This window comes from Mauremys mutica, chromosome 4, assembly GCF_020497125.1.
Source record: "Mauremys mutica isolate MM-2020 ecotype Southern chromosome 4, ASM2049712v1, whole genome shotgun sequence".
NCBI lineage: Eukaryota > Metazoa > Chordata > Testudines > Geoemydidae > Mauremys > Mauremys mutica.
In genome coordinates this window covers 33,640,233-33,658,853 of record NC_059075.1, presented here as the reverse complement: position 1 = coordinate 33,658,853, position 18,621 = coordinate 33,640,233, and the positions used below count along the sequence as shown (strand labels likewise).

At 44.6% G+C, this 18,621-nt stretch overlaps 1 protein-coding gene across 2 annotated transcripts in view; it reads right to left on the bottom strand.

Moving 5' to 3' along the window:
* The window catches only part of PTPN21 (protein tyrosine phosphatase non-receptor type 21), a 59,969-nt gene that overhangs the window by 26,072 nt on the left and 15,276 nt on the right, over window positions 1-18,621 (bottom strand). For both annotated transcript variants that reach the window (XM_045015093.1, XM_045015092.1), the window contains exons 3-6: window positions 14,852-15,021; window positions 6,897-6,994; window positions 1,192-1,259; window positions 598-668 (exon numbers count right to left, since the gene is read on the bottom strand). In XM_045015093.1, the coding sequence (XP_044871028.1) occupies window positions 598-668; window positions 1,192-1,259; window positions 6,897-6,994; window positions 14,852-15,021 (407 nt within the window). The remainder of the gene's footprint in view (window positions 1-597; window positions 669-1,191; window positions 1,260-6,896; window positions 6,995-14,851; window positions 15,022-18,621) is intronic.

The window sequence follows — 18,621 nt, the reverse complement described above, 5'->3', positions numbered from 1 at the left end:
TCCAGTGCTTAACTACCCTGACAGTTAGGAAGTTTTTCCTAATATCCACCCTAATTTGCCCTTGCTGCAATTTAAGCCCATTTCGTCTTTTCCTATCCTCAAAGGTTAACGAGAACGATTTTTCTCCCTCCTCCTTTTAACAACATTTTATGTACTTGAAAACTGTGATCATGTCCCTCCATCAGTCTTCTCTTCTCAGACTACACAAAACACAATTTTTTCAACCTTCCCTTATAGGTCATGTTTTCTAGACCTTTAAATCACTTTTGTTGCTCTTCTCTGGACTTTCTCCAATTTGTCCACATATTTCCTGAAATGTGGCATCAAGAACTGGACAAAATACAGTGCTCCAGCTGTCAGCCCAGGGACGGTGGGGCTCCAGCTGTCAGTGCCCAACAATGCTCCACTTGAGTTGGTGCAAGCACTCCTGGTGAGGATGCACACCACTGGTGCATACTGTATGGACACACAGAATCAATTTAAATTACTGCAATGGCTGTAGGTCAACCTAACTTAAGTTGACTTAATTTTGTAGTCTAGACAAGCCCATAGATCTGAAATGACTGCTCCACAATTTCTGCATTTATGAAATCTTACCTGTACTTTTGATGCAGCAAGGCCACTTTCTGTGTTGCTTCCTCCAGGACTTTTTCCTCTTGTAACCAACCCTTAACATAAAGCAGAATTTAGTTAAAGAGCTAGCAGAAGGAATTCTAAAGGATAAAATAATTAGTTCCTTCATTCAGTAGGAACCTGACTTCCAAATGAGCCTGTGGTTAGTAGGCTGTGAACAGATCACTGCAAAAACCTAAAACAACACACTGTTTCCCCCACCACCACCATTTATCTTCACTATAATATACAAACATCTTAAAACATTGCAATGTCCTGGAAAACTGGGATCTATTGTGCAATTCAAAGCATTATGTGTCATTCAATTACTCGATAAAAACTTTAATTAGATCTACTTGCAGAACCTCAATAATTTGTGCTTTGATTGGTTTGGGAGCAGTAAACAACAGAGAGAAGTAGTGGTTCTCAGCCTTTATATAAGCATGTATCCCTTTGTTGAAATCTCTCTGATCAAGCACTGCTATTTGTCAATACTGCGTTTGCTCACTTCGTAAGGGGTCTCCAAACTGTTTGATTTCTTTCAATAATGTCAGAAAAGCAGCTGAAGAAAGTGCTTACCACAGGAAACAAGGCAAATCTTTGTAGAAATTCCTGAGATTCATACTGATCGTAGTCTCCAAAGTCAGCTAAGGAAATGAAAGAACAGGTAGGATTCAAGTACTTGTGATGATGAAAGGATTTAGTTCAGTGTGAAGGATGCACTCTCTGTACAGCATAGCTCCGTCATAATGAACTCTATTATTTGAAACTAGTGGATGACACTGTACAATAGTCAGTAAAGTTTGCGAAGTATAACAGTTAAGCAAATCATGTTGTGATGAGCGTATAAACCCCATACTGACCAAAAAGGGGCTAAATAGAGATAGAGTCCTGGTGTATACCTCAGAGTTAGGTCAACACAAGGCATCTTATGTTGACCTAATTGTAAGTGTCTACACTTAAATTTCACTCCTGTCAAAGTAACTGCCTGCCTAAGCCAATTTAATAACTCCACCTCCGTGAGCAGCATAGAGTCAAGGTGTCGATGTAGTTAGGTCAACGCAGTGTCAATGCTGACACTGCATTGCTTATGTCGACGGTTACTGGTGGTCAGGAGCCTTGCCACAATGCCCCACACTGACAGTACAATCGACAAGCATTCCTGATGAAGACATGCACCGCCGACACAAGGAACAAAGTGTAGACACACACAAGAAATGTAATTTCTGCAGTGGTTGTATGCCAAAGTAAATTAGCTTGACTTAATTTTGTAGTGTAGACATGCTTCAGAGCTTGAATTAGCACCAACCTGTTATACCTGGAGGGTGCGTCAGGCTCACTGAGGAAATCAGCTGGGAAAAGGAGACCCAGGAGAGTGGAGATCTGGAGTTCCTGCCCTGTGCGACGGGTCAGACAGAAGCTCAGTGGAGGGAGAATTGTGGGGAAGCTACAAGAGTGGCGTGAACGCTGGCGCAGGGGGAGGGGGGCTTGAAAAAGGGGCAAGATTCCAGAGAGGCAGCCCTGTGGGTTGGTGCTCTGTAGGAGAGAGGAGAACTGGGAGATCCTAGAATGCTCTAAAAGCTGAAACCTAGGCAAGCAGAAGTTGCTCTAGTTTGAATTTTTGTCTGGTTTCTGAGTTTTGCTGAGGGTTTCCAGGGGGAAGCTCTGCAAGGCTGAAGAGGAGCTCAGGAAGGACAGAAGATGTTGTGTTGATTACCACTATGTTGTTGGACATTATTTGTTTGGGGCCTTGATTCCCTGGAAGGGGTGGAACTATAGGGAGACCTGGATAAAGGCCAAGTCACCATCATTAGAGCCCTGCATGGATACAAAAATTTGGATTCGTATCCATGGTAATTAAATTGTATCTGACCTGAGATCTGCACTCCACCTTATATAAGGATCTGCACTAGCACCCTCTAGAGCAGCACTTCTCAACTGGGCATCTGTGGCCCCCTCGGAAGCTGCAAGCTGGTTTCAGGGGGTCTAAGGCCCTGCGGGGCTCTGGGCTTCAGCCCTACAGGCAGACCCCTGAAATCAGAACCCTGCTGATTGAGACCCCCTGCGTAATATAGAGCCCGCTTGGATAAAAATTTGGATCTGCATCTGATCCGTAATCCAGAGATGGTAAACAAAGATCCGTATCCATGGATGCAGATATCTGGGGATATGAAGCTGTTATCCGCAGATTTTCAGGGCTCTAACCATTGTACCAGATCAGTGACATAGTGAGAAGGAGAGCAAGGCAGAGTTGCTGAAATACCATATCACACCAGGAGGGCAGGGTATTCTGTGATGGTGAGACTTCCTTTCTGTCCTTTTTCTCCTAAGATATCCTACTTAGTCTGTGTTCCTCTTCTGACTGGTCATGTGACACAGTTCAATCACTAATCCTTTTGATCTTAATACTTTAGGAACTCCACTCCTGTTCCTCTCTTTTCATTTGTTGTCCCTGCACCCAGTTGTATTCTGGCCCTTGGATTTCCCCTCCCCTCCCCAGGATTCAAGTAGGCCTGGTCCTGGTTTAAGGCTTCTTTTACTGAGGATGCTGGCTGTCAACATCCAAACCAACACAACTTCCACTGGGTGCGGAAGAATGGGAGGTAGGGAGGAAGGTAGCTGTCAGGGAGATGATCACTGCTCCCGGATTCTCTATCGCAGTCCCAGTTCTGGTGCAGATTAGAACAGACTAAGGGCTGTTCTGACTTGCTCCACTGGGTATGGTCCCACAGAGACTGTACGCAAGACAGGGACTGTTGGAACACACTGGACAGTTCCCCCTCCACACCCTAAAATGATCCCTGTGCTGGGAGACGTGGGGAGTGAGGCCTAGAAGCCAGTTCTGCATGCTCTGCACCTGCTGGAGGCTTCCCCATGCTGGGAGTATTCACAGCAGGGACTTAGAGGAGGTTTTGGTTCTCTTTTGGTCACACAATCAGCCCAAAGGGATCACACAGAGACAGAGAACCTGCCTCAATATCTGGCCCCAGCTGTTGAACAGGAGAAATAAAGTGGGCTAAATACAGAAGACATCAAGAAGGCCTAGGTGTTTAACGTATTTTGCTTCTATCGTCACTAAAAAGGTAGGTTGTGATCAGAGACGTCACACAATTAACATTAACAACAAGGGGGAAGGAACACAAGCCAAAATAGGGAAAGCACAGATCAAAGAATATTTAGATAAGATACAGCAGGGCCTGGTAAGGAACCAGCTGAAGCAATCTCAGAACTGTTAGTGATTATCTTTGAGAACTTATGGAGGACAGGAAAGCTCCCAGAGGGCTGGAGAAGGGCAAACATAGTACCTATCTTTAAAAAGGAGAACAAAGAGGACACCCAGAGAATTATAGACCGTCTCCTAACTTTGACACCTGGAAAGATACTTTACTGGAACAAAATTAATCAACAATCAATTTGTAAGCACCTAGAGGATAACGGGGTTAAAGTAACAGCCAACATACATTTGTCAACAACAAATCGTGCCAGACAAACCTAATTTCCTTCTCTGTCTGTCTGGGTTACTGGCCTAGTGGATAGGGGGAAGCTGTAGATGTGACATATCTTGGTTTTAGTAAAGCTTTTAAAATAGTCCCAAGTGACAGTCTCATGAGAAAACTAGGGAAATGTGGTCTAGATTAAATTACTATAGGGTAGGTGCTACACTGCTTGAAAGACCATACTCAAAAAGTAGTTACCAGTGGTTCGCTATCAAACTGGGGAGATGTATTTAGTGTGGTCCAGCAGCAGTCTGTTCTGTGTCCAATGCTATTCAATATTTTCACAAATGATTTGGAGAATGGAGTGGAGAATATGCTTAGAAATCTGAAGATGTGAGGGATTGCTAGCACTTTGGAGGACAGGATTAGAATTCAAAATGACCTTGACAAATTGGAGAATTGGTCTGAACTCAACAAGATGAAATCCAATAAAGACAAGTTTAAATCACTTCATCTAGAAAGAAAAAATCAAATGCACAACTACAAAATGGCGAATAATTACCTATGCAGTAGTACTGCTGAAAAGGATCTGAGGCTGATAGTGGATCACAAATTGAATAGGCGTCAACAATGTGATGCAGATGCAAAAAATCATTCTGGGGTGTATTTACAGGAGTTTCAGATGTAAAACGGGAGGTAACGATCTGCTCTACTAGGCACTGGTGAGGCCTCAGTTGGAGCAGCATGTCCAGTTCTGGGAACCACACTTTAGGGAAGATATGAACAAATCTGAGAGTACAGACGAGAACAACAAAAATGATAAAGGGCTTAGAAAATCTGACCTATGAGGGAAGGTTCTGAAAACTGCCATGTTTAGTCTTGAGAAAAGGAGACTTGGAGGGGCTCTGATAAAAGTCTTCAAATATGTTTGTTAAGGACTGTTATACAGAGGATGGGGCTCAATTGTTCTTTTGTGTACTGAAGGTAAGACAAGAAGTAATTGGCTTAATCTGCAGCAAGGGAGATTTAGGTTAGATATTAGGAAAAAACTAACTATCAAGATAGTTAAGCTCTGAACAGGCTTCCAAAGGAGTCTGTGGAATTCCTGTCATTGGAGGTTTTAAAGAACAGGTTAGACAAACACCTGTCAGGGATGGTTTAGATATATTTGGTCGTAACTTGGTGCAGGAAGATGGACTAGATAACCTGTCAAGGTTCCTTCCAGTCCTACATTTCTATGATTCTATAAATATCAGAGAAGCTATAAATTAATCTTCAAGAGAAAAGGTCTCAAGGGCCCAAGGCTTCTGCTGAACGTCTGTTCCATATTTTCATATACAAATATAACTCACAAAAATATAGCTCTTATTTACAAGTCTCACTGAAGAGAAGTACTTAGACAACAGTCTGTAATTGAGAATTAATAGTATTGCGTGGGCTAGTATTCACATTTAAAGGAGACTTCAGCCATTTTAGATTAATGATACTCATGATCAGACTAGTGTTCAGAACTGATTTACTGTTACTATTAAAATCACAAATTGCTGTGGTATTCCTCAGTGGGGACAATGACATATCACCAATTGCCAAAATCTAAGTGTGCGTGTTCCTGGTAAAAGCAGCTGACCCACCTTATATGTAGCCTTAGTTATCAAGCGGTACCAATCCAAAAGCTATTATCCTACACTGGTTTTTCAGTGTGTTACTAACACATACAATTCCTCTCTTACAATATCAAATCAAATGAAGAAGGCAAAAGTTACAGGATAAAATATTTTCCATCTGAAAAGAGGATTATATTGAGAAACATTCCCATAAACAACTCACTGAGCAGAGACACATTTATACTCTCCCAAGAGCATAAAATAGTAAGCAAGAACTTGGTAGATGACAAGTATTAAAGGGCTGGCCTGCACTACAAAAAAAAATGGATTTTACATACATAAGGTATTTTTAAATTAACCTTATTTCACTGGTAAACAAAGCAGAAAAACAAATTCTCTTCTTTAAATGTGATGCTATCAATATGTACATTTAGTTGATTTTTTAAAAATCAGCTACAAGTTTCATATACTACACAAGTCCCCAAGTCCCTGCCAATGCTGGTGGTTTTACAAACTATTAGTAGTTATATTGGAAGACAAAATGCAGGCAAAGGTTGTGGGAATGGAAGACTACATATAATTAGTCTGGTCATGGGGAAGACAGGTAAACTGTTAGTACTGGGGGTTTCTAGGTTTTTTTAAATATATGTATAACCTATCCAACCTGCCCCACAACTAGCCAACATTAAATGGCTAATTTCTTGTAGGCCTCATGGCAGAAGGGGGCATTCGGGAGAGATTTGAATGTGGGATAGCAGTCCTGCGGACTAGTTCTGCAAGCACATTACAGGCGTAGGGGGAGTTGGCGTGAGACACAACATGGAGAAAAGAATATGGGTGTACAGACACATTCTTATTTATTAAAATGCATCCCCCTCTCCTGCTCCTCAACCAGCAATGAAGTCTAGTGGTCTGAGCCCATGACTGAGAGCCAGGAACTCCTGGGACACTGACTCCCTCTGTGGCTTTGGGTAAGTCCCACTGAAGTTAATACAGTTTTGAGGATCAAGCTCTTAATGGCCAACTAAGTGCTGAGGCACCATAATCCAGGTGCATTAAATGATTATAAATTCAAAACAAATATCATGTATTTTACAAAAAAGGCAGGCATAGAGCCACATAACTACATACAGAGTATCTACCATAACAGACGGTGTTCGTGTAAGCAACAAATATAAAATATGCATCCAAATATCTCAAGTCACCATCCCTAAAATTTACTTAGTGAAATTCCTTTGTTTACCTTGAACAGCTAACCCAGCCAGATGAATTGCTTGCTCTAATGTGCAAGGAATGTTTCCCTCCAAGATATCTTTCTTCAATTGCAAATAATACTGGTATCTACAAAAAAAAAATCCATGTCAGCTTTTTCATTTTTGTTTCAGTACAATATAGCCAAAAAATCTTTTGGAAGCCAATGAATTTGCATGCATCGTTCCTTCCAAATCCCCTCCCCTTCCCTCACTCTCTCACTATTGAGGATACCACAATCCTCCTGTCACTCAGTCCCATAACTTAGTGTTCATCTTCAGCTCCTCCCTCACCCTATAGCGTATCCATATCCTGCCGCCACTTTCAACACATCTCCAGGATCTGATCTCTCCCGCCTGCCCAGACATCGAGAACGTACTCATGTCCTCCTCATCGCGCTATTTAATTCCTATAACCACTTCTTCTCTCGCCTCTCTGACAATCACGCCACTTCTCTTCAGGCCATTCAGAACACTGCTGCTGGTCAATCTGACATCACTCCTCCCTTTGAATCACTTTGATTCTTGCTTCTCCAGTACATCCACTTCAAGCTATATGTCATCCCCTTTAAGGCCGTACATAATCCATTCCCATCAACCGGGTCTCTCATCCAATTTATCCAACCTGGTCTCTACCTGTGTCATCTCCATTCATCAAGGACATCACTTTCCCACAACCACCTTCTTGCATTCTTCCATGCCATTCCCTACGCAGGGAACATGCTTTCTGAGGAAGTCCAGCAAGCCACCAGCCTCTCCTCAAAGTACTTCCTTAAAACCTACTACTGCTGTAGAAAAAACCCTACATAAACGTAGCCGACTAAAACGTTTATTTACTCTGAATATATACATTTTTTAAAAGTTTAAACTTCTTCATGCTGTACATTAGCCCTTACTCAATATTGCAAACACTTAAGCGTGTGTTCAACTTTACTCACTTGAGCAGTCCCATCTGAAGTCAAGTAAAGCACACACGTATTTTTCAGCATGAGGGTGTAACTGCATAATTTTATTGGTATTGTCCCTGTCCCTCTAGCTGTTTCACAACATCACATTGAACAATAGTTTAAGAGTTTCTGGGGGAGGGATCTTGTCTTCTTACATTTCAGGAGGTACATCATGCCATTAGAAACAATAAATAAATGCATGCCAGACTAAACACAGGAAAATAGTTGTTTTCCATCTTTACCAACGACTATTAAACACGGCAACCTTTTAACATATTCTCTACTATTTTCCCCTCTCCCACAAGAACAGAGCCATGTGCTATAGGACAATAGATACCAGTGCTACATAAATCACACACAGAGCTGGGACTAAAATCCTTTGCTCCAAAAACACACACTACCCTTTGTGCAAAAGGAAATCACCCTAACCAAGCAGTAGGTTTCTTGTTCTTCCTGCAGGACACCTGCTAAAGAAATATATGATGCTCAGACAAAACTACCCCATCTTATTATAGACTCATAGACTCAGACTTTAGGTCAGAAGAGACCATTATGATCATCAGGGGCGGCTCTAGAAATCAGGCTGCCCCAAGCAGCGCGGTGCGCTGCGCCGCCCTTCCCCGGTCCCGCGGCGGGCCCCCCTCTTCCCGCGGCTCCGGTTGAGCTCCCGCAGGCATGCCTGCGGCAGGTCCACCGGAGCCCGGGACGAGCGGACCTGCCGCAGGCATGACTGCGGCGGGTGCCGTGGTCCCGCGGCTCCGGTGGACCTGCCGCAGGCATGCCTGCAGGAGCTCAACCGGAGCCGCGGGAAGAGGGGACCCGCCGCAGTCATGCCTGCGGCAGGTCCACCGGAGCCAAATGCCGCCCCCCCGGGAAAGGGCCGCCCCACGCGCCTGCTTGGCGCGCTGGGGTCTAGAGCCGCCCCTGATGATCATCTAGCCTGACCTCCTGCACAATGCAGGCCACAGAATCTCACCCACCCACTCCTGTAACAAACCCCTAACCTATGTCTGAGTTACTGAAGTCCTCAAATTGTGGTTTGAAGACCTCAAGCTGCAGGGAATCCTCCAGCAAGTGACCCATGCCCCATGCTGCAGAGGAAGGCGAAAAACCTCCAGGGCCTCTGCCAATCTGCCCTGGAGGAAAATTCCTTCCCAACCCCAAATATGGCGATCAGTTAAACCCTGAGCATGTGGGCAAGACTCACCAGCCAGCACCAAGGAAAGAATTTTCTGTAGTAACTCAGACCCTCAAACGTGGGCCTTGCACTCCCTTGGATATGCCAAATATACAGAGCTGGCCTTACCATGAGGCAAACTGAGGCAGCGCCTCAGGTGCCAGAATGTGGGGGGAAGGGGGGCAGCACCACTAGGACCCAGAGTGTAGAAAATTGTCTCTCCTGCTGGTGCATATGTATTCTCTCTGCTCTAGATGCACAGAGATTGTAGAGTGCTGTGCTGGAGGAAGGAGGGCACAAGAGACATAACAGGCAGGCAGGAGAAAAGGTGAGAGGGAATAACAGAAAGCAACCGGGGCTACAGGGAGAGAGAGGAGGAGGAACCTCTTACCTCTCTAGAACCCCCAGGAGCCTGGTCTGATTAATACCAGCTTCTCAGGGAGCTTCCTATTTCCTCCTGCTTCCCTGAACCCACTTGAGGAGAACAGGCAGTCAACTGAAGTAGTAGGAGCCAGTTAGGCCCTTAAGACGCTGATATCTTCCCTCACCCAGGCCCTGCTACCAGCCTGCTTATTTGTCCCCTTCAATTGAGTGTGGAGAGAAACTATAGCTGGCATAGAACAGCAGTCATGAGTGAAAGAAGAAAACGCCCCTCTGGGGCAGCATTCAGAAAAAGAAAGAAAGCAAAGGAAGCTTTCCTATCTAACCAGGAAGGAGCTCTCCTGAGATACATAGACACAAATGTTCATGGTGAGCCTTCCGGCCGCAATAAGGATATGAGTGGTGAGGAGATACCTGATCTTCCAGTTAGTCAGAGTGCAGGTGACCTGGCAGCTACTGCAGCATCCATATCTCCATCTCAAATGGATGTAACCATGCACATTCCTGAAGAAAAGTGTAGATCAAAGAAAAGTGTGGTGGAGGCACAAGAAACAGCTGCTGCTGAGTTTAGTTCCTTAAGTCTAGATGATCCAGGACTGTGGACCCACTTGAGCAGTAGCCTGAGGGACCTTCCTTGTACTGCATGGGCCACAGCAAGTGAAAAACATCATGTCCCACAAAGACAATGAAAATAGAAGTTGCCATCTGTAGCAGGGTGGTCACCCTGCTCCTGTCCTGCAGGGCTTAAGACAGCCCTGGAGAGGGCTGGGGCAGGGGAAAAGCCGGACTGATTGGGGAAACAGCCTCAGCTGTGGCCACGCCCCAAACAGACCCAGCTGGCCCTATAAAGGCCAGGAAGCCAGGAGCAGAGATGGTCTCTCTCTGCCTTCAGAGAGAGAGGTGCCTGGCTGTTGGGAAGCTCAGGGTTCCCAGAATGAGGCAGAGCTATGGAAAGGCCAGAGGGATTGGGGAGCTCCAGGCTGGCAACTCCCCAGGCTGCAGGGCCTTGTCCAAGGCCCCATAGAGGCACTGGGTTGCAGAGAGAGGCAGCAGGTCCAGACCTAACCTTGCCTATGATGAGTTTCTGACACTGCAGTCTGCCCCAGGGCGCGAGGGCGGGTTGGTGACTGGCAGTAGCCTACAAATGAGGCAAGGTGGGGATAGGGGGTGGGAGTTCCCCAGGGAGAGGAGATCCTGAGACTGAGGGGTGCAGCACCCCAGATACAGGGGCACTAGAGTCCAGGGAGGGACATGGGGGGCCAAGTGGCAGCGGGATACCAGCCAGCAGAGGGAGCTCCAAAGCTGGAAACAAGCTAATTCCTGACACTACCAGCAGGAGGTACTGCCGGGGTGAGTCCTACATCGCTACACCATCCAACACATTACTGGTGTGAAATCCCCAATAGTGACAAAGTGGAGAGGCCATAGCTTATGCACTCAAAACCCCAGAATGCTGCATACTGTTTTTGTTGCAAACTCTTCCAGTCTAATGGTCCAGCCACACTGGGTTCCTACAGGAACAAAGAATTGGAAAAATCTGGCTAGAAATCTGGCATGCCATGAGAAAGCAGCAAATCACTGGAGAGTATTCCATAGGTGGAAAGAGCTTGAGATGAGACTACGGTTAAAGGCCACCATAGATGATCAGCATCAAGAGAAGATTGCATCAGAGTCTCTTTACTGGCAAAATGTTCTGAAAAGGCTCATTGCCATTGTGAGAATGCTTGCTACCCAAAACCAGGGCTGCCCGGGGGGGAGGGGCGGGGGAGAGAAGTGGGGCAATTTGCCCTGGGCCCCGCAGGGGTCCCCACAAGAATTTTTTGGGCCCCTGGAGCAGGGTCCTTCACTCGCTCTGGGGGCCCTGGAAAAAACTCTTGCGGGACCCGGGCCACCAGAGCTTCTTCCGCTCCAGGTCCTTGAAGGCAATTCGGTGGTGGGGGGGTCCTTCCACCCCGGGACCCACCACCGAAGTGCCGGGTCTTTGGTGGCAATTTGGCAGCGAGGGCCCCCCGCCAAAGACCCCAGGCCCCCTGAATCCTCTGGGCGGCCCTGCCCAAAACTTAGCACCGCATGGCACTTCAGATCAGCTGTATGTGCCAAACAATGGAAACTTCCTTACAATTGTGGAGCTGACGGCTGAGTTTGATGCTGTACTCCAGGAGCATCTAAGAAGAGTCACCATCCAAGAAATGTACACGCACCACTACCTTGGAAAAAAATAATTCAAAATGAGATCATACAGTTACTGGCAACAAAAGTCAAACAGAAGACTGTGGCAGATCTAAAGTCAGCAAGATATTACTCTATTATTCTGGACTGCACACCCGACATCAGCCATACCAAGCAAATGACTTTAATGGTGCCTTTTGTAACAACAACAGAACCTAGTGAAAATGTCCCTGCAATGGTGACTGTCAGAGAGCATTTTCTAGAATTTGACATTGATACTACAGGAGCTGGTATGACAAACGTGCTTCTTAAAAAGCTGGAAGATACGGGAATTGCGATAGCTGACATGAGAGGTCAGGGCTACGATAATGGTGCCAGCAAGAGAGGAAAGAACAGAGAAGTGCTGCCACAGATCCAAGAGTTAAACCCTCAAGCTTTTTTTGTCCCATGCAGTTCTCATTCATTGAAATTGGTGGTCAGTGATGCAGCATCAGCTTCTAGTGAGGTTGCTGAATTTTTTTAATGTAATTAAAAGCATCTATGTATTTTTCTCTGCATCAACTCATCGATGGCAAATTTTGAAGCAACATCTGGGAACATCCTCTGACACTGAAACCACTGAGTGCCACATGATGGGAAAGTCGAGTGGCAGAGATAAAGCCTATCAAACACCAAATTGGGAAGATAGATGATTCCATAGTTGCCATTATAGAGGATAATGTTATGACAGGAACTGTTTGTGGGAGAACAGTGGCAGAGGGAAATGGAATCACCAGAAACATACATAACTTCCAACTTCTGTGTGGCATGACATACTGTTTGAAATAAATGTTGTAAGCAAGAGACTCCAAGGTGTTCACCTTGATATATCTGGAGCAATGAAACAACTGGACAAAGCAAAGTCATACCTACAGTCTTACCGGTCAGATGAGGGATTTCAAAACGTTCTGAAGAGTGCACAGAAGTTGGCAGAGGAACTTCACACTGAAGCTATTTTCCCACCCATTCAAGAGTCACCAAAGAATACATTTTGATTACAAGGCACAGGATAATCCCATAAGAGACCCCAAACAACAATTCAAAGTTGAATTCTTTAACCAGATGCTAGATCAGGGGTAGGCAACCTATGGCACCCGTGAAAGCTTTTAATATTTTGATCTTGCTGAAACAATTCCAGATACATCAACCTGTGGAATCCTATACCAAGTTTAGGACCTAATCGAATACCTGTTAAAGTTGATGGAAATACTCCATGTCTTGGAGTTGGATCAGGCCCTTAAGAACCTGGAAAACAACTGAAAAACAGCCCACCATGCATTTTAACCTTTTATAAAGAAAACAAACGTACAGCTTTTCCCATACAAAATGAGATCCAAAGTCAACAGGACTTGTACTGCACTGTATAATATGTTGGAGCTGCAGGATGTATTCTGAGACACCCCACTGCATTAAAGCATAGAAGCCTGTAGTTAATGTTGTGACAGTTCTTAGGATAACCAGGACTGAGAGTCATCTTGTTACCCCTCTGCCTTCAGTGAGGGAGTCTGCTTGTGCTTAACTGGTTGTCAGCTCCCTGAAAACACAAGCCTATTAGCCACCCAAGCACTCTCATCTGGGCTATGCCAGCCCTTACTTTGCCTTGCAGGTTAACAGTACATGCACCCCAGTCCCCAAGTAACTTTGAAGTATTGTCCCTATCGTGTTCACCCCTTATCCACTGAACATTCATCAAAATACCAGGGCTACTGTCCCCAACAGGACAGTATACATACACATTTTCTGGGTACCAATATGTCACAAATATGAAGGGTCTATGCAGCAGCAAAATAATTTTTGGTCTTCTAGTAGTTAAAAGTAAACTCCTGAACTACAGCAGTTCACATTAAAATAAGTATTTTCCACTTCTGTGAGAAAAGAATTTTACCACAGATAGTACCTGCAATACAGCCTGCTACAATAGTTTCCTATTTAACTCTCTAGCAAAAGGGAATTCCTAACATCCACGGGTAAGGCAGAAATATAGGGTCTGAATGTGGTCTCAACCAAACTGGTGTAAATGAGAAGTAACTCAGTGAAAGTGAAAAAAATAAATCACACTGGTGTAAACACCATGCACATTAAAATAAAGAAGTGGAACAGCAGCTGGGACAAGGTGAATCAAATCTGTCTATCCTTACCTCCCTATTGAGGCTATGTAGACATGGCCCATTGGTTTAGATGTTAGAATTTGGCTTTAAGGAAAGATTCCGGGTTTTTTTCCATTTCTATTTGTACAGAGCCTATCCCAATTCATTTACATGTTTGTATTTCTTTTGTCTACAAAAATCAATACAATTATTTAAAAAGTGAAGGTTCATTAGGAACCCAGACTGATAGTCACCATTTGAAGAGCTGATCAGTGAACATGCTGAACTGGATTCTCCTTTACAATTAACAGCACTTCCTGGCACTTGTGCCTATGATCAATGAATTCACAAAGCAACAGTGGAAATGGATGCACAATTTCCTATCTGATATCCATCTTTGTCTATAATCACGCTCAGCCTTAGATGGGACTTTGCAAATATGGTTTATGAATACCAGACTGTGCTGAGAACAGGACAACTTGCCTCTATCAGCTCTTCAGGTAGTAAGTGTTGGATTGGTTTCCTGAAGCAAAGTATTGCTCTGAAAGAAAAGCCTATAATAATTGAAAGGCTGATCGTGCAAGCATGTCCGTGAATAACTTTACTAAGCTCCAATAAGGTCATTGGGAAAATTCATCCCAAGAGCAACTCCATTATTATATAGCAGGGATCGGCAATCTTTGGCACACGGCCCATCAGGGAAATCCGCTGGTGGGCCGGGATGGTTTGTTTACCTGCAGTGTCCGCAGGTTCAGCGGATCGCAGCTCCCACTGGCCACGGTTTGCCATTCCAGGCCAATGGGGGCTGCAGGAAGCGGTGGCCAGCACATCCCTGGGCCCATGCCGCGTCCCACAGCCCCCATTGGCCTGGAACGGCAAACAGTGGCCAGTAGGAGCTGCGATCGGCCAAACCTGTGGATGCTGCAGGTAAACAAACCGTCCCAGGCTGCATGCCAAAGGTTGCCGATCCCAGTTATATAGTCTAAATACACTGAAAGGATAATAAATGCCACAGTTTGGGCACAGTTTCTGCCTTAAGTCTGCATTTCCATTTTTAAAAAGGTTGGAAATCAGGCAATTATGTCTATTTTAAGATGATTCATATGTTAGAATGTAAAAAGCTGAATTTAAAAACATGTGCAGTTTACCTGGTAATCTCCTGCTGAAGCTGAGAAACAGTAGGCACATAAAACACCACTCCAAAATATACCGTCGGCTCCAAAGCATATTTGTCCAGTTGCTTTTTCAGAGGCTTGTCCAAATCCACCCACCGGCGCTGGTTCTGCTTATTGTAATACCACAGACTGAAATAAGTAATCTGAAAAAGAAGGAAGCAATTCAATGATCAAATTATGTCAATATTGCGATACCAGATAAAGTGCATATAGCATGAACCTGGCACTGTCTCCATCTTCACAAAAGGCTAGAGATACAGGATTAAAAACAGTTTAACACAGGAAGGCTTTATAAACCTATAGTCTTAGGATTCAAAACTGCCAGGAGCACTGAAATATTTTAACAGTATTAGCATGCCATATTTCATAATATGTAATACCAAAACAAACCCAGGTAGTTGAAGACAACACTTTTGGTTGCCTAATATATAAATTAACCAGGCCTATTCCCAAAACACCACCAGCTTTTATTATTGTGAGCATTCTCATTGACTTGGATAAGACTATTCACATAAGTAAGTAATATTCTTGGTAGTGAAAGTTTACATTTCATGATGCAGCATTAACTTCATGATGCAGAATCAGACTCATTCAAATCTAAATTTCACATCATACAAGAAGGGATCAATAATGTCTGATTTGGCAGTCTTTATTCCTGTGAGTAACAATTTCAGAATTGGGTCCTCAATGAGCACGGACATGGGTATAAAATGTCAATCTAAAAATCAGACAAACCATCAGTATTCTTATTATAATAGTGATTAATATAAAGCATCAATGTTGTGCATTGGTATCAGTGGCAGTAAGGAATTTCCCCAAGTGGTTTATACACATGCACTGTTATAGATGGTGCAGGTAGAAACACCTATAGACTGCCTAACACTTTTCTTTAAAAAAAGACCACGTTTCCAGTTCCTTATAACTTTGCAATGTTAACTGCCAGGGCTGAAACATCCTATGCCAAGAGTCTGCCTCAAGTTATTCCCGCCCCCATCTTCCCTATACTAAAAGGGTCAGCCATTTCTGAGAATGAGAGCAGGAAAAAACATGTTTTTCCACATTCAAAGAATGTGTAAAACTGTTTCACTGGGAAGCTTTAGAACCTCCATGCTTTGGAGCAGGGGCGTGAAATTTGTCCAGGGTGTTGACTTGGTGTCAGACATGTGCCTTTTGTGGTTGTGCTAATGGATGGGGGACTCACCCAGGATGTAGGAAACCCCCAGTCAAGCCCCACTTTTCTTGAGGGAGAGAAGTGATTTGAACAGGGATCTGTTACCTCTCAGGCGATTGCTCTAGCCACTGGACTTTAGGATACTCTTCTATGGGTCTTCCTCAGTCTCTTCTATTGAAGTTGTTAGTTAACTAACTGAATAACTAAATATTAATTGGGAAGTGAAGAGTTAAATAACTATAGCCTGATAGATAGGGCAGTGGCTCTCAACCTTTCTCAACCCCTTTCAAGAGTCTGAATTCTTGTGTACCCCCAAGTTTCACCTCACTTAAAGACTTACAAAAATACAAACGTGTCACAGCACACTATTACTGAAAAATTGCTTACTTTCTCATTTTTACCATATAATTATAAAATAAATCAACTGGAATATAAATATTGTACTTACATTTCAGTGTATAGTATACAGAGCAATATAAACAAGTCATTGTCTATGAAATTTTAGTTTGCATTAACTTTGTTAGTGCTTTTATGTAGCCTATTGTAAAACTAGGCAAATATCTAGATGAGCTGATGTACCCCGTGGAAGACCTTTTAGTAATCCCAGGGATACACGTACCCCTGGTTGAGAACCACCTGAGAAGTGGCGGATCCCTGTTCAAATCCCTTCTCCCCCGCAGGAGGAGGAGGGGACTTGAATCCAGGATCTCCCACATCTTGGGTGGGTGGGTGAGTACACTATCGACTGACTAGGCTAAAGCTTATCAAGAAAGTCCTCCTCCCCTAAATGGTTTGTTCCTGGCCCCCCATGCAATTTAAGAATGCCTATCTTCTCTGGTTCTTGGATCGCTAGCAGAGATAGATGCCACACTGCAGCCATCTCTGTGACAGGATTGCGGTTTGCACACACCCCTGCAGTCAGCATCTCCCATTGGCTAGCTTAGTCGGCTCCCTGCGTAGTATGTTGGCTTTGTGGATTGCCGTACGAGATGCCTCTCTCTCCCCATTCATTGTACCAGGCGCCTAGGTGCCTAATTCAGGCTTTGCAGATTGCATTGATATTCTGTGATTTTCTAGGTATCTAAGGGGCTGTGAGGCTCATAATGCCTTAGTACCTTTGTGGGTCTGGACCTAAGGTACTAGGATGAAAGCACCCTAGAAAAACTCTGGAAGATGATAATTTTGGGTTCAGTGCAGTGTTTGGATGGTGTGCAATAACCACCACACAGGGACAAAGCCACCCACTGAATGAAGAGGATAAAAAAGTATTGAACAGCTACCCATTGAATGACCCCATCAATGTCCACTGGGCATGGAATGAGGCATGGATCCTATGAAAAAAAGTGTAGATGATCATGTAATTAAAAGGGCTTTTCTATACAAACAGCTAGACCGTAGCAAGTGGGGATGTGAAAGTGCCCTGCACTAGCCTAGAGTGGACTAAATGTCCGTGTGTAGCCTGCAGATGCGCATAGGCTTTGACTGAGACTTGCATTAGCAAGGTACATAAAGACAGGCAGTGTGCTGCAAGCTAGTGTGGGGCAGAGCCACAGCCCAACTTGCCATGGTTTGTCTGTATAGACAAGCTCACTGACTATATACTATAATGTGCACACTCATGGAGCTGAATTAAAGTTACATGGGCAGGGGTGGCTCTAGCAATTGCGCCACCCTAAGCAGGGCCGCGGGGGGCGCTCTGGCGGTTGCCCGGTCCCGCGGCTCCAATGAACCTCCTGTAGACGTGCCTGCGGAGGGTCCGCTGGTCCCGCGGCTCGGGTGGACCTTCCGCAGACGTGCCTGCGGATGCTCCATCCGAGCCGCGGGAGCAGAGCGGTCTACCGGAGCCGCGGACGACCGGAGCCACCTGCCGCCCTCCCGCCGGCATGCCGCCCCAAGCGCGCGCTTGGCGTGCTGGGGTCTAGAGCCGGCCCTGTACATGGGCAACCCTAATTATGGCATTTCCTAACTTCTGACTGTTAGAATTTGCTACTTAACATCCTTTTATGTAAAATTACATTAAAACAAGGTAAGGTAGGTGAACTACAGGAATACAACTACAATAATGTAGACTCATGCCTCAATTAAAGTTGAAGTATAGGCCAAGAGCTGCCAGATTGCACCTGCTGCTGTGAAAAGCTTGTGTATGTAAACCTATTCTTACTATTGGTCCAATCCATCTGCCCAAGTACTAATGCATTTAGCTGGCCTAGCAATTATAGTAACAGCCAGGGGCTACCACTAATCTTTAGGATCAGTGCAATGTTTAAAGCTGGACACTGAAACCTAACAGTATTTTGGTCACCACTACTGAACCAATGCAGCCTACTGTCAAAATGTGTGTGTCTGTCTGTGTCCCTATCTCCCCGAATCATATGAACATTTATGAAAATTGACCCAATGGATATATATGTGACAATGCCCAGAAAACCATTTCACTTGGTTTGATCTGATCTGTAGACTTAATCTAAGCCATGAAAAAGAAAATAGATTGTAATTTAAAGGGGGATGAGGGGGGCTTGAGATTTGGGCTAAATATGCCAAAAATTTCAAACCTGTCAGACTCTAAATCTAT